The 16,298-nt window shown below is 38.8% G+C and overlaps 1 protein-coding gene across 1 annotated transcript; it reads left to right on the forward strand.

Moving 5' to 3' along the window:
• Positions 1-2,055: 2,055 nt before the first annotated feature.
• On the forward strand, positions 2,056-15,873 carry si:ch73-173p19.1 (uncharacterized). Its single transcript, XM_053611497.1, has 17 exons — positions 2,056-2,365; positions 3,337-3,443; positions 3,931-4,049; positions 6,395-6,534; positions 7,112-7,252; positions 7,468-7,861; positions 8,977-9,090; positions 9,213-9,291; positions 9,484-9,671; positions 9,831-10,073; positions 10,700-10,798; positions 10,917-11,110; positions 11,338-11,512; positions 11,655-11,811; positions 12,329-12,482; positions 13,380-13,488; positions 14,184-15,873. The coding sequence occupies exons 1-17, from the start codon at positions 2,351-2,353 to the stop codon at positions 14,378-14,380; spliced, it is 2,625 nt and encodes an 874-aa protein (XP_053467472.1). The 5' UTR covers positions 2,056-2,350; the 3' UTR covers positions 14,381-15,873.
• Positions 15,874-16,298: the final 425 nt, after the last annotated feature.

Below are 16,298 nucleotides of genomic sequence, written 5' to 3' on the forward strand. Positions count from 1 at the left end.
AATTGCCCACTAATTGTGAGCAGGTGTGTGAATGAGGACAGGTAGTTTGCAGTTCTGTTGCTTGCTTGTTGTTCCGAGAGCTGGCAAAGATTCTGATGTGCCACTTTAAAAAAAAAAAAAAAAAAGAGCAGAGTTTAAACTCTAATTGTATTCTCTCCTCTGTTTGACAGAGCGGCTGTTTCTCACATGAATGGTGAGACATCGAGACACTGTGCAGTGTCATGTGAAAACTTACAGCTGTGTGCGAAACTCAACTTTAATGCACATAAACTTACAGCTGTGTGTGTGTGAGTGTGAGTGTGTGTTTGTGTGTGTATGTGTGTAAGAGTCAGTAGGTATTTATTGTATGTGTTCACCACACGCACACACACAAACACAATTTTTTAAGATATCTGCTAATGCAGTTGTGCAAATTACTATACACAACAACAAATTATTATTATTATTATTATTATTATTATTATTATTATTATTATTATGAGGAATAAGCAGAAGTAAAAAAAGGATATTGCTCAATAACCAAATAGTGTGTCTTCATCTCGCAGTGTGAGAACTGAAACCTGCAACTCACAGACACGCCAAAGAAAATAATAACGGAGTTTACATATCATTTGTCTGTGTGTGTGTGTGTGTGTGTGTGGGTGTGTGTGTGAGCAAGAGAGATAGAGAGAGATAGAGAGAGAGAAAGAGAGAGTGAGTGAGAGAGAGAGTGAGAGAAAGCAGCTATGATGTACATTTTGATGTATGTGTTTCTGTAACATTCGCGCAGACCAGCACTTTTAAAGTACAGTTTTCAACATAGAATTTAAATAAATAATGAACGTTCCTGGCTTATACACAGGTTGTTGATATCAGGTGATGAATCTAAAAGCAAATTTGTTCCTGCATGTAACTCAGAATTGATGAAAATACGATTTTTTTTTTTTTTTCAATTCCGGTTCCAGAGATAATCTGAAGATTATCTGGTTTAGTCACGCAGACAACTCTTGTAATCCACCAGGACCAAACCAACCTATACAGTAGTACTTATTCAGAGTTTGAAATTCTGTGTGTTTTTATCTAAGGTTTTTATTTTGTACGATCCTCTTATCAAAACTGATCCTATTCTTAATGAAAGGTTGATGAGTTCTTTGCTGCGAATGTTTTTGATCCTAATGCTGCGTAACTGGGATTGGACTTGTTTGGATGATTCTACACAGAACTCGAGAGTAAGTTTAGGAATATAATATAATAAACAAATGTCAAATATATATAAACAGCAGAAGGTGAGAATGCCTACAATGGCCAGAGTGTGTTTAGGAATAAGAAATAAGTTGGTAGCTACACTGAAGTTCTGATACTAGGGCCAGTGTTATGGATGTTACGCAAACTCTTATCACTCAGACTCATATTTAAACCCATGTTCTTTCCACGTACAAAGTCTTGCAAAAGATTTGGTAAGAAAAATGTAGAAGTACGCTGTGTGTTATTTCCTTCCGTGTTTTGCAGTTTTTTTGATAAAAAATGTTGTTGTGTACCAAAAGATATGTCTATGTATGTTACTTATACTAGATCAGGGGAGTCCAATCTCATCCAGAAAGGACTGGTGGTGGTGCAGGTTCTTATTCCAACCAAACGAAAGCCATGCCTCAGATGTGGCTCCTGCTTGGTTAGAATGAAAACCTGCAACCACACCAGCTCTTTGAGGATAGGCTTGGACCCTGGTGATATGCAGCATTTGAGTGCAGTTTAAGACAGGGTTGTCCAATCTTATCCTTAAAGGGCGGTGTGGGTGTAGGTTTACATTCTAACCGAGCAGAAACAGCACCTGGTTTCACCTGTTTAATCAGTTGAGCTTGGCTTTTAATAGACTCAGGTGTGGCTTCTGCTTGGTTGGAATGAAAACCTGCACCCACACCAGCCCTTTCTGGATAAGATTGAACACCCCTGCTGTATATGAAACACATATACAAATCCTGTGTGTGTGTGTGTGTGTGTGTGTGTGTGTGTGTGTGTGTGTGTGTGTGTGTGTGTGTGTGTGTGTGTGTGTGTTTTCAACAAACTTTGGTGTATTTATTTTCATTTGCTGTAATGAGCTACTGTCAGCAGGGGGCGCACAAAACAGCTGCAAGTCTCATACAATACCACAGACGAAGAAGAAGAACCCGGAAGTGTTAATCAGATGGTCGTTTGGCCCCGCCCATTGTTTACTGTCAGCGGATTATGGTCGAATTTTTTTTTTTAACAAAAAAAAAAAACCAGAACATTTATTTCCGTAATTAACGCTTTTGCAGCTTCACGAGCACATTTAACAATTTGTTTATTTCGGATTAAATGACGGATTCGGATTAAACAGTTTAAAGCAGTTTTCATGGCGTCTTCAGCGGTGAGATTTAACACTCAAACTTGCACTTATTTTCACTCAGAGTTCCAGCTTGCAGTGTTTAGCTAGATTACATTGCCACAGAATTCGAATAAAATGTCAAATACTTCCTTCCACAGTGATGAATACGTGTATAAAAGATATTAGCCAGTAACTTCCTGTCTAAATATTTGAGCTGTTGTTGAAAACTCATTTTGTTTGTCTGAGTCATAAACTCAACCGGAAGCTCTGAATAAAGTCCTGCAAATTATTGTATACTTTTTATACAGTGGTTTAAAACAGTTTCCGGTTCTGTGGTCCAGAGAAAAAAAAAACACCTAAATTTCCAGGAACGTTACTGTTCTGCATGTCTACAAATGTTTTACTTTCCACTAGTAGATCTGTTGAATAAAAACAGCTAATATTAACTCAGATATAAAATACAAATCAAATATAAAATCACTTTTCCTAAAAAAAAAAAAAACAAAAAAAAAAAGAATTTCCCTGCAGTGTACCTCATTAATAATGGTGGCAGTAATAAAGTACACAAAGAAACAGGATGAATCAGAGAAAAGTCCTTCATCAGATGTGTAAATAAAGCACTTCTCATGCTACAGTGAAACTAGAAGATATTTCAGATGGTTGGTGATGTTGACCAAACATGACATGGGGTTGAGAAGTGTACAGTAGATTAGCTCTTTTTTTCCCCCTTACAATTTGTCACTTCATTTCCCCGTAACAGCAACTAACAAGCAAGGGCTGCGTTCATCTCTTTCCGGAAGGAATTTGATCCGAAACATCCTGTTTCTCTGGAAACTTTGTGTATTTTGTGTATCTCTTTTTAAAAACCTATCATTTTGTCATACATATTTTGTATTGTAGAAATGCCATAGATGATCATTTGTGTATATGTACATTCATGCCCTTTTTGGTTAAGGTTGGGAAGATTTAATGGCCTGTCACTCTTGTGTGTGTGTGTGTGTGGGTGTTTGTAGACGATTGGTGAGTTCATGTGCTCTCTCAGTGAAATGGGTTTCACTGAGGATCAGATCCAGGCTGCAGTTCAGGCTGGCTGTTTCTCTGTACCAGAAGCAGCTGAATGGTAAGATTTCATAAAAAAAAAAAAAAAATCTCTGAAGAATATCACACTCTTTGCTTTATTGCTGTTTTTACCTCAGCACCGTTGGATTCTAAAATCAGATTGATCGGTAGGTGTTGATTAATATGTTATAGTGTATAATAAATGGATGAAAAATATTTGAAGGAGATAGTCAGTGTCATGGTGGGTCTGGGGCCTATCCCAAAAACACTGAGTGTGAGACAGGAATACACCCTGGATGGGATGCCAGTCCATTGCAGTGTGCCATGTACACACACTTTCACACACTCATTCGCACCTAGTGGCAGTTCAGCAAAGCAAATCCACTGGCCAGCATTTTTTGGGTTGTGGGAAGAAACTGGAGAACCTGGAAGAATATTTGATTTCTAAATAATTTTTTTTTTTTGCCAGTTATATGTATATATAAATAGGACTTAAAGGGCTTAAAGTATTGTACAGTGTGTTTCTTTCTCTCATTGCTGTGTTGCAGGATTGTGCGGGCTGGCAGTCCAAGACACACACTCGTGCCACGATCCGGACCAATTACAACTGCTATCGCTGCCTTTAACCGTCCTAAAGTTGCTCAAGGAGCTCAGATGGAGGGAAAAGGTAAACACCTTACACTAATAAAGCTTTGGACTTTAAACCTCACAGTAACAAACTTCACTCCAAGAACCTTGCACTTACAAACCTCAACCTATTGATCCTCAGACTAACTGCCCTCATGTTAATGAACCTCACACTAACAAACCTCACACTAGTAAACCTCACACTAACAAACCTCACCCTAATAAACCTCACACTAGTAAATCTCACCCTAAGAATCCTCATACTAGTAAATCTCACATTAATAAACCTCACCCTAACACACCTCACACTAATAAACCTCACATTAATAAACCTCACATTAACAAACCTCACATTAACAAACCTCACATTAATAAACCTCACATTAACAAACCTCACATTATTAAACCTCACATTAACAAACCTCACATTAATAAACCTCACCCTAACACACCTCACACTAATAAACCTCACATTAGTAAACCTCACATGAATAAACCTCACATTAATAAACCTCACCCTAACACACCTCACACTAATAAACCTCACATTAATAAACCTCACACTAATAAACCTCACATTAATAAACCTCACACTAATAAACCTCACATTAATAAACCTCACCCTAACACACCTCACACTAATAAACCTCACATTAATAAACCTCACACTAATAAACCTCACACTAATAAACCTCACATTAATAAACCTCACATTAATAAACCTCACCCTAACACACCTCACACTAATAAACATCACATTAGTAAACCTCACATGAATAAACCTCACATTAATAAACCTCACCCTAACACACCTCACACTAATAAACCTCACATTAATAAACCTCACACTAATAAACCTCACACTAATAAACCTCACACTAATAAACCTCACCCTAACACACGTCACACTAATAAACCTCACATTAATAAACCTCACACTAATAAACCTCACATTAATAAACCTCACACTAATAAACCTCACATTAATAAACCTCACCCTAACACACCTCACACTAATAAACCTCACATTAATAAACCTCACACTAATAAACCTCACACTAATAAACCTCACATTAATAAACCTCACATTAATAAACCTCACCCTAACACACCTCACACTAATAAACATCACATTAGTAAACCTCACATGAATAAACCTCACATTAATAAACCTCACCCTAACACACCTCACACTAATAAACCTCACATTAATAAACCTCACATTAATAAACCTCACACTAATAAACCTCACACTAATAAACCTCACATTAATAAACCTCACACTAATAAACCTCACATTAATAAACCTCACACTAATAAACCTCACATTAATAAACCTCACCCTAACACCCCTCACACTAATAAACCTCACATTAATAAACCTCACACTAATAAACCTCACATTAATAAACCTCACATTAATAAACCTCACCCTAACACACCTCACACTAATAAACATCACATTAATAAACCTCACACTAATAAACCTCACATTAATAAACCTCACATTAATAAACCTCACCCTAACATACCTCACACTAATAAACATCACATTAACAAACCTCACATTAATAAACCTCACATTAATAATCCTCACATTAATAAACCTCACATTAATAATCCTCACATTAATAAACCTCACATTAACAAACCTCACATTAACAAACCTCACATTAATAAACCTCACATTAACAAACCTCACATTATTAAACCTCACATTAACAAACCTCACATTAATAAACCTCACCCTAACACACCTCACACTAATAAACCTCACATTAGTAAACCTCACATTAATAAACCTCACATTAATAAACCTCACCCTAACACACCTCACACTAATAAACCTCACATTAATAAACCTCACATTAATAAACCTCACCCTAACACACCTCACCCTAACACACCTCACACTAATAAACCTCACATTAATAAACCTCACACTAATAAACCTCACACTAATAAACCTCACATTAATAAACCTCACATTATTAAACCTCACATTAACAAACCTCACATTAATAAACCTCACCCTAACACACCTCACACTAATAAACCTCACACTAATAAACCTCACACTAGTAAACCTCACATTAATAAACCTCACATTAATAAACCTCACACTAATAAACCTCACATTAATAAACCTCACACTAGTAAACCTCACATTGATAAACCTCACATTAATAAACCTCATACTAGTAAACCTCACATTAATAAACCTCACATTAATAAACCTTGCATTAATAAACCTCACACTAGTAAACCTCACATTAATAAACCTCACACTAATAAACCTCACATTAATAAACCTCACATTAATAAACTCCACACTAATAAACCTCACACTCAGTGTGTGTGTGTGTGTGTGTGTGTGTGTTGAAGGTGCTGATTTGGTGCTGCATCATCCTGCAGCAGAAACTGAACCTGTAAAGTCTCGAATAAAGCAGAACAATGACTTCCTCGCTCAGGAGAGACAGAAAGCAGCAGAGCACGCCCGGGCCGAGAGGAGACAAAACACACAGGTACACACACCTTTTTTTTAAATTTATTTTTATTTAGGCCACTATGGTTTATACTACTATTAAGACCATTATAGGTTTACGAAAACCTTTCTTCTTTTGTGTGTGTTGACTAAATCAGTTTTGTAGCGGCCACAACAACAGCAGCTCATTCATCAAGAATGTATCATGTTTGTGAGTGGAAGGTCTTTCATGCGGGCATTTGCAAGTAGAAAAAGAAAGACCATTAGTACGAACATGCAGTGCTGAATTTTTTGTTACACCTCTACCAGACATGATTAAAATGATCAGACCAGTACCGAGTTCATCAAGAATGGAAAATTGGGTGGAAGTTTCTATCACGTGGAGGGAGAGAAACACCAATGTTTCAACTCCCCGTGTAAAATGAATGTCATACGAAGAAGGCCATGACAGAGAATACCTGACAGCTGGCTGATTATTTCTCGGTTTATTCCTCCTGGACTCCACCTCACGCTTTAAGTAACTGAATATTTTTGTCAACTGTGTGCCACTTTGTTTGTGTTGGTTTAGAGACAGTCCTACCTTCTGGCATGCCTCATGCAAATGTGTGTGTTCTCAGGAGCGAGAGTTAATCTTGAAAAGAATAGCAGCAGATCGGCGTGCTCAGCAGGAGAAACACACCATCACTCCAACTGTCAGTGAACGAGAGAAACCGAGTGAACGAGTGCAGAGCGGCACGGACAACAATTGCATTCTGATGGTAGGATTGCAAACATGTGCACAGACATGAATACATTAAGTGGTATGATTTAACCAGCTTGCACAATTGTTATCATTTTTAATATTATTTCTGCTTCTTTTTAACTGTAAGTACCAAAATTTCAGTTAAAAGATTTTTTTTGTTTTGTATCTTGATTGCATTAACATTTAGCATTAATGTAAATTCTTATCTGTGTGTTTGTGTGTGTGTTGCAGATCCGTCTTCCCTCCGGCGAGTCTTTGCGTGTGTGTTTTCCGGCAGATGCTCGACTCCGGGACGTCGTTGACCACGTCACCTCCCGCCAGCCTTCTCTTCCCACGTTCACACTTTTTCATGGTTTTCCTCGTCGGCGCTTCAGCGATAGCGACTTGTCACTTTCACTGCACTCTCTCGGTTTAACACCGAACGCTGCACTCGTCCTTCAGGCCATCACTCCTCCCGATCCCTCCATCCCCAGCGCTATCCATGATCCTGAGCCACCTCGCAGTGACCCTCCTGTCCAGCAGGGGGCAGTTGAGTTACCCCAACCTGTAGCTCCACCCCAGTTTCAACCACCGCGCTGGGAAGACATGGTGCATGCTGGGATTGCTGAACCTCGTCATCGCTGGGGTACAAACAAACACACACACAGAGCACAGTTTCCCAAGACTCAAGACTTATACTGTTTATGAAATGCATACACATTCTCGTTTTTTAAGTGATGCAGCGACATCAAATTGGGCAGCATAATGTGAATCCTAGTGGAACGTTCTGCTGACTTTTTCCAAGCTTGCATCCATGCCTGTCCTAAAGTGAACTATCTAGGTTAGATAGCTAGTTATCCATCGGACAGGTATCTGACAACGCAATAACCTAACGTTACTACATTACATTAAATAGGTTGAGTCGAGGTGTTTTGCTGAATTGTGCAACATAATAATAGTAGTTTGAAATCCTTTTTTTTTTGCAGTTGCCAACACTAGTTATTTGCAATAGGTATAAAACACGATGTTAATACGGCTTCCCTCACTTGTGTGTTGTCACTGTTACACTGAATCCACCGTGACCAATAAAAATGTAAATCCATTATGAGACCACAGAAACTGGACTGATGAAGTTAGGACAAATGACACCAAAACTTCCTAGTTTCAGTGAGCTTGTGCCAAATTTAACATTCCTGGCTGAGAGGAATGGAAGCCAGTGTGGTCTCCTGCTATTCTAACACATCTACCTTAAGGTTCGGCATGTTGTGCATTCTGAGATGCTTTTCTGAACACCATGGTTATAAAGAGTGGTTATTTGAGTTACTTTAGACTTTGTGTCAGCTCGAACCAGAACTGCCACTCACTGCATGTTTTTCCAACTCTAGAGACTGTTGTGTGTGAAAATCCCAGGAGATCAGCAGTTTCTGAAATACGCAAATCAGCCCTTACGGCACCAAAAACCATGCCACGGTCAAAATGCCTGAAGATCCCGAGTTTTTTTCCCCATTCTGATGTTTGATGTGAGCGTTAACCAAAGCTCTGGACCTGTATCTGCTTGATTTTATGCTTTGTGCTGCTGCCACATGTTTGGCTGATTGGTTAATTGCATGAATGTTCAGGTGTACAGGCGTTCCTAATAAAGTGACAAGTGATCGTATGTAGGAACGTGTCTGCAGGTCAAATCTTTTTATTTTGCTTTGAGTTACACTTTAATATTAGTTAACGGACTTGTCTTTAAAGAAGTGTTTTTTTCATTGGCAGGTCATGGACAAAGACTGGTGCCAGAAGAAGAAGGTGATGCTGATGATGATAGTAGTAATGATGATGATGCTGCTGCTGCTGCTGATGAAGAGCAGGCACTGGCAGATATTAATGGTACTGAACTTGCCTATGTTAAAGTTGTAAACGTGGCATGTTTGGCCTGTAATAAATAGCTTCACTGTAGCTGAAGCTCAGTCTCTTAGTATAAACTTACCATGTTTCTGTGTTTATCCCAGCTGTACATCAGCTTCCTTTCTTTAACGAGATCAGAGATCAGGAGCAGCATTACTGGCCGAATCAGGGAAACAGACTTGGGTACACACACACACACACACACACACACACACACACACACACACACCTTTTTACTCTGAAGAGTATTTATGCTGATTTTATATATTACTGTAACTATATTGCTATACCTACACCTATCATTTTAACTTTACGTGTCAATGAGCAGTATTTAGGAAACCATGTTATTAAGAGTGTGTGTGTGTGTGTGTGTAGGGATCCAGATGCCTCAGTAGATCCAACAGAGGGCAGAGTTTTACCTGGTGAGGCAGCATTACAGCGTTTACAGAGAAATGATCAACAGCAACATCATGACACCGAGTCCCCGGTTCCCTGCAAGAAACCCTGCACTGTTGCCAAACTCGTCACCATGGCAACACGAGCCGCCATCTCCCTCACCAGCGGTCAGAAATACGCAAACATTACAAACACATCCATGCTCGTTGTTATTATTATTATTGTTGTTTGTACATTTTGGTGAATTATATCATCTGCTAAAATACACAGTAATGACAGTTTTGTCTTTCTGTCTGTGTGTGTGTGTGTGTCTCTCTCTCTCTCAGCTCCTTATATGCAGTTCATCAGCAGTTTTTCGTGTTTGACCCCAGAGCTGGCTGAGCGTTTGTTGGGTCAGATGACCTCAGATCGCTTGCTGAACCCCCGAACTCTTCAGCTCTTCACCGGCTGCTCGCTTCGGATGCTAACATTAAACAGCTACCCATACACCACCAACACACTGCTGCAGCAACTCCACAAGTTTAGACACCTCACACACCTCAGCCTGGTCAACTCGCTACTGATCACTGGTACGTTTTCTTTATTTAATCTGTAAAATTAACTATCACTCTGACAGGCTATATATAAATGGCCTATTTTATATTTCGATTGTTTTTTAAAAATTTTTATTTGTATGTATGGTTGAGTTCAGAAGCGAAACATCCCAGTCCGACAGGTTTCCATAGCAACTTGTAAAATGTTGAGCGATTTCATGCCAGCTATTCCGGGACACGTATTTGTCACTGCACAGCAGCATGGAGACAACACAGATACTGTACATTCTCTTTAAAACGTTCTGCCGTTGTTGTAACACCCTCACTGTAATAAGGTATCGTTACTATAGTAACAGCTTGCACAGGAATTTGCATTGAGGACGTTCCATATTATTTATTTATTTATTATTACGGTGAAGCTTTTAATGAGACATTTATTTTAGCACTAAGGAGTCTTAGTAACATTCAGTACGTTTTCTAGAATAGTGCACACGTATACGATTCGAAGCTGCAGGATACATACGGCAGCCATTTTGTATATATGCATATACATAATGAACAGCAAATATAAACCTGGACATTGGGTTGCCTGTAAGTGATAATGTTTTAAAGTGTAGCTATAAAAGAAGTTTCTTTTAATAGTTTTTATTTTCTCGTGTCAGATTGTGGGCTGTCTGTTTTGTGTAAATTGGTGAAGCTGCAGTATCTGAATCTCTCGTCCTGCTCTAAACTAACTGACGGCTGTTTACACCACATGACAGGTACGTTACAGTGATCCGACATAACCACATCCAGTCAGTATTGACATTCAGCATCGGCTCATTTAAAGCGTTCTCTCGTCCAGCTAATCTGTGTTTGTGTTTGTGTGGGTGTGTTCAGCTCTCAAGGCCTTGTGTGTGTTGATTCTGGATCACACTAAAGTGAGCGATGCCGGTCTGCAGGTCTTCCTTCAGTCATCTCCTCCTGCACTTGTTCACCTGAGTTTAAACCAAACCGCTGTTACAGAGGAAACGTTAACTGCACTGCGTGTGTGTGTACCACAGCTGCGTCTGCTCAGCATCACACACACCAGGGTAACATATACACACACACATGTGCACGTCCTGGCCACTCTAAAGACCTGAGCAACCTAAAAACTGAAACAAACCAGGAGGGAAATCCTTAAAGACTTGGACTAACCATTAAAAATGTAGAACGAACGTTGTCTTTTTAAATGCATCATTAAACACATAACCGATTATTGATTTTTTTTATTTTAGTTTTTTTGTGTGACATTTCCGTTCGGTTGTCTTTCTCGCAGGTGTGTGACGTGTCTTCTCTGGCCGATCTGCACGATCTACAGACTCTTCACCTTGACTTCACTCGGGTCAAAGAAGAATCACTGCAGAGTCTTTCAGCGCACAGGAATCTATCGTCACTCAGTCTTCATGGTGTTCCAGTCAGTAGCGGTGATCACACCCTCGAGATCCTATCAGGTCAGTCCTCTTACTGTGTGCGTTAGTTGGTAAGTTTTCCAGCGAACTGTTCACACCGCAGCTGATCACATACTTGTGTTAATATGTTTTCAGTATTCTCTGTGTTCACTGATAAATGATTTTCCATTTGTTTTTATCGCAGGGCTGAATCTGACTCAGTTAACACTTCCTGGCCGTCACTCAGTGACCGACGCTGGGCTTTTCTTCCTCTGCACACAGACTCTGCTCTCTGAGCTCGACCTGAGCGACTACACACACATTACTAACCAGGGCATCACACACTTGGGAAAAATGACTCGGTACGTGTAAAGTGTAATATATTGAGCACAATGCCCCTGATTTACTAAAATCCCAAATGCAGAGGTGCTACAGTTAACACACAGTATGAAAAAATAAATGTTTTGTTTATTGGTTGAAACATTTTCAAATTCTCTTTTTGGCATCAGAGGTGCAAACTAGCCGTTAATATATAATACAAAAAACAACTTTTGTGCTAATATGAAGTCATTTTAAGAAATCTTTTGCTCCTCTTTTTAATCATGATCAACCATGTCATTATTAAAACCTCATAAATAGCATATTTTTTCCATCACTCGGTAGAAACTGATTTCTGCACATTTAATACATGCCCACCGGATATATAGTGACTTTCAGGTTTAGTTAATCACACTGCAGCTATTTGCACTGACTCAACTCTATATTTTATATTAACCCTACATTTGAATGATGGTCCAGTAAATATGAATGGTAGAAATGATGTACCTTTTAAAGCATATTTAAACCACTCTGTCTGTCTGTCTGTCTGTCTGTGTCCAGGCTGAAGAAGCTTTCATTGAGTAACACACCGCTCACTGATGTGGGCTTATCAGCTCTGTCCACTCTCACTCTGCTGACAGACGTGTGTCTAAACCGAACAACCGTGACGAGCCGTGGAGTCACTCAGTTCATCACACGCCTGCCTTACCTACAGGTACACACGCACCTGTACATGTACACCGATCAGCTATAACATTAAGACCATTGACAGGTGAAGTGAATAACACTGATTATCTGGTTACACTGGCTCCTGTTAAGGGGTGGGATATATTAGGCAGCAAGTAAACACTCAGTTCTTGAAGTCGATGTGTTGGAAGCAGGAAAAATGGGCAAGCGTAAGGATCCGAGTGACTTTGACAAGGGCCAAATTGTGATGGCTAGACGACTGGGTCAGAGCATCTCCAAAACAGCAGGTCTTGTGGGGTGTTCCCGGTATGCAGGGGGTAGTACCTACCAAAAGTGGTCCAAGGAAGAACAACCAGTGAACCAGCGAACTGGCAATAGCGTCATGGGCGCCCAAGGCTCATTGATGCACGTGGGGAGCGAAGGCTAGCCCGTCTGGTCCGATCCTACAGTCGGGCTACTGTAGCACAAATTGCTGAAAAAGTTAATGCTGGCTACGATAGAAAGGTGTCAGAACTGGACTATGGAGCACTGGAAGAAGGTGGCCTGGTCTGATGAATCACATTTTCTTTTACATCATGTGGACGGCCAGAATGGGTTGAGGAACATGACAAAGAGTTCAAGGTGTCGACTTGGCCTCCAAATTGACGGCAATATCTACACACGATATAAGGCAGATGTTTTTAATGTTATGGCTGATCGGTGTATATGATAATATGGCAATTTTAAAATTGTAAAAGAGAGTAATATGGTCATTATAAAACAGCGTTCTTTGATTAAATTATGAATGGGAATGTTTAACTCTTATTGGGAATTTTGTTGTTAATAATACTTTGGACACAAACCCACTTTTTTTTTCCTGCTAGTTCTCGTGAATTTCACTATTCTTCTGTTTAGAGTGTTTGTGTGTCTGTTTGTGTTTGTGTAGGTTCTAGGTTTGTCCTGCACGCAGGTGGGAGATTCAGTACTGAAAACATTAATTTGTTGCACTGATCTGGTCAAACTGAACCTGAGCAAAACTCGCATCACTGATCGAGGTAAAGTATTTTATTGTTTTTTTTTTATATATATATATATATATATATATATATATATATATATATATATATATATATATATATACACACACAGACATATACAGTGGGGGAAATAAGTATTGAACGCATCAACTTTTCTTCTGTAAACATATTTCCAATGAGGCTATTCACATGAAATTTTCACCAGACATCAGTATTAACTCAAGAAATCCTCAAATATAAAGAGTTCACAACATTTAAGTCCATAAATAAAGTTGTGTGTAATAAAGTGGAATGACACGGGAAAAAAGTATTGAACACACTAAGAAAAAGCAGTTCTCCAAGGCAAGGTAAGGCAAGGAACCAGCTGAAATCTGTAAGTAGTTATATCTCCTATCTGTGCAAATTAATATCAGCTGGGTTGGTAAATTGATGGTCTATAAAAAAGGCTTTTCAGTACCAAGGTGTCACACAAGAAACATCTCATGATGGGTAAAAGCAAAGAGCTCTCCCAAGACCTTCGCAACCTTATTGTTGCGAAACGTTGATGGAATCGGATACAGACGTATTTCAAAACTTCTGAATCCTCCAGTAAGCACCATAGAGGATAACCTCTGTAGTTGTGGAGAACAAAAACACCTAATGTGAAAGCACCCTAAAGAGTGTCACATATACTGTGTAATAAAATACCTTTCATCTTATTGTCTCATATCCAGGATTAAAGTTTCTTCACGGTATGAAACTGAGTCAGGTAAATCTAGATGGTACAGGTGTGACTGCAGGGGGCGTGGCCAACCTGATCGCCGCTTCTCCTCACCTGATCAGCATTCGTGCCAATAACACGCAACCGCTCCCTGCTGCACAACAGAGCGATGATGATGGTGGTATTGACGAAGATCGGCCATTACACTGAGACAGCGCTGATCAGGCTGTTTTCTAGAGTAATTCATTACAAGCAAAGCCATCATTCAGTTGCTGTTTCTTGCTTCTGCAATTTAAAACATCTTAATCCTGTACTTAATATCATTTTACTTATATATACTTATCACACACTCAAGATAGTTTTAAAAAAAAAACAACAACATTAATTTAGTAATATTGTTAATAATATCAAATGGCTGCAAATTGGTTTGCTTTGTTTAGCGTGAGCTAAAACCCCCTTTAGTCTGGTTTTGGAGTTAACTAGGAGTCTCTGGCTGAAAGTAGGGGTTTCATCACCCATGAAATTCAAACACAAGTTCATTTACCAGTTGTGTTATTGCATTAGTAATGTTCATTTTGCAGAAGCAAATAAAACTGTAGGTGACTCACTAAGCAGATAAACAGAAAAAAGACTGCAAACATGCTAATTTACGAATTTCCCAAAAGTGCATATAACATTTTACTAAATAAAGTGTGTAACTACAGCATTTATCAATCAGACATTGTTATTATTATTAGTAGTAACAATATTAGTATGCTTAAGTTGTGCCATATCGTTAAAGAATTACAAAATTCTGTTCAAAATTTCATTTTCAAGAATCAGTATTTTACACAGTACTAAATTATTTAAGACTGTTAAGCTTGAAACTGCAAAATGTAACCCACCAAAATCTATATTTTTAGATCTTGTTTGTAGTGTATAATAGTTTTGTATAAGATCATTAAAATGATAACAAGTTATTACAAATTGTAGCTGTTGTTTACTGTACAGTACAAATGAACGATTTTAACTGCTTCTTTTGTAATCACTGGCTGAGTGATGTAGCTGTCTGTACGTCCACCCTTCTCCTCTGTAGATCCCACGTTTTAATCCTGATGGGAATACAGACACTTTAGTAAATTGAGTCTCTTTTCTTGAGCCTCTAAATTGAGACACTTTTGCAGCTTCTGAAGAATTGAGCAGTTAATTGACGATGACTTGTTCCTCTGAAGAGGAAGAGATAAGGACGCTAGTCATGTAAAGATTACCCAGCATAACACTACAGCAGAAGCGTTCATGAACCTGTACGGCATGATAAGCTTCGTAACTTTTACCAGAATCTCTCCAGCCAAGCGTGGTGTTGTGATCAGAAACCGATACTAATCAAGAGTAGAAGGGGATTAACACACTGTGTATTACCTTTAGTCTCTAACTCTACACTTACAACTCGCACCAGCATGACAGATGAGTCGAATGTAGTGTAAACAATGTCTGCAGTTTTTGATATCTTTAATGAATGCCATGTAATACTTTTTAACCATTTCTAGTTACTTTTCTGATCGAGGACTTGGCGCGTTCTAGTTTCTCAGTAACGTGACAAGCTACATTTCTTTCTCTTATTAACTTCAAGAGAGAGGCTAGTGAGGGATCGTGATAACAGGAACTAATCTGTCTGGCAGATTTTCCACAGTATTAAAAGTATTGTGTGTCGTTAATTAATACCTGAAAAAACAATAATAGTAATTATTGGCTAATGTGGTATAAAGAGGAATAAAATACGTCAGGACATGCTGCTACTGGATTATGAGAAGCTTCACAGCGGTAACAGTAATTCCTTTGTAGTTTTATTCATTTTTATTATCCTTTGGCAAACGTTTTCAGATTTTTATTTTGTCGGCTGGTGACACCTGAAACACCTTTTGCTAAGTTCCAGTATGAGACTATGAAAATAGGAAATTAGAAAGTGCCTTTTATTCAAATCGATCTGTACTTAATTATTAAAATGTTTGCGCAAAGAGCTCTACGTTTTGTGTCTGCTACTAAGCTCAGTGCGGTAATAATTCACATCTGCACTGTGCATCCCATTGAAGTTGGGGATGATACAATCATGATTGGGGATGATTACAGGGGAACCCTGGAGAGCAAAAAA

Source organism: Ictalurus furcatus, chromosome 23, assembly GCF_023375685.1.
Source record: "Ictalurus furcatus strain D&B chromosome 23, Billie_1.0, whole genome shotgun sequence".
Lineage (NCBI taxonomy): Eukaryota > Metazoa > Chordata > Actinopteri > Siluriformes > Ictaluridae > Ictalurus > Ictalurus furcatus.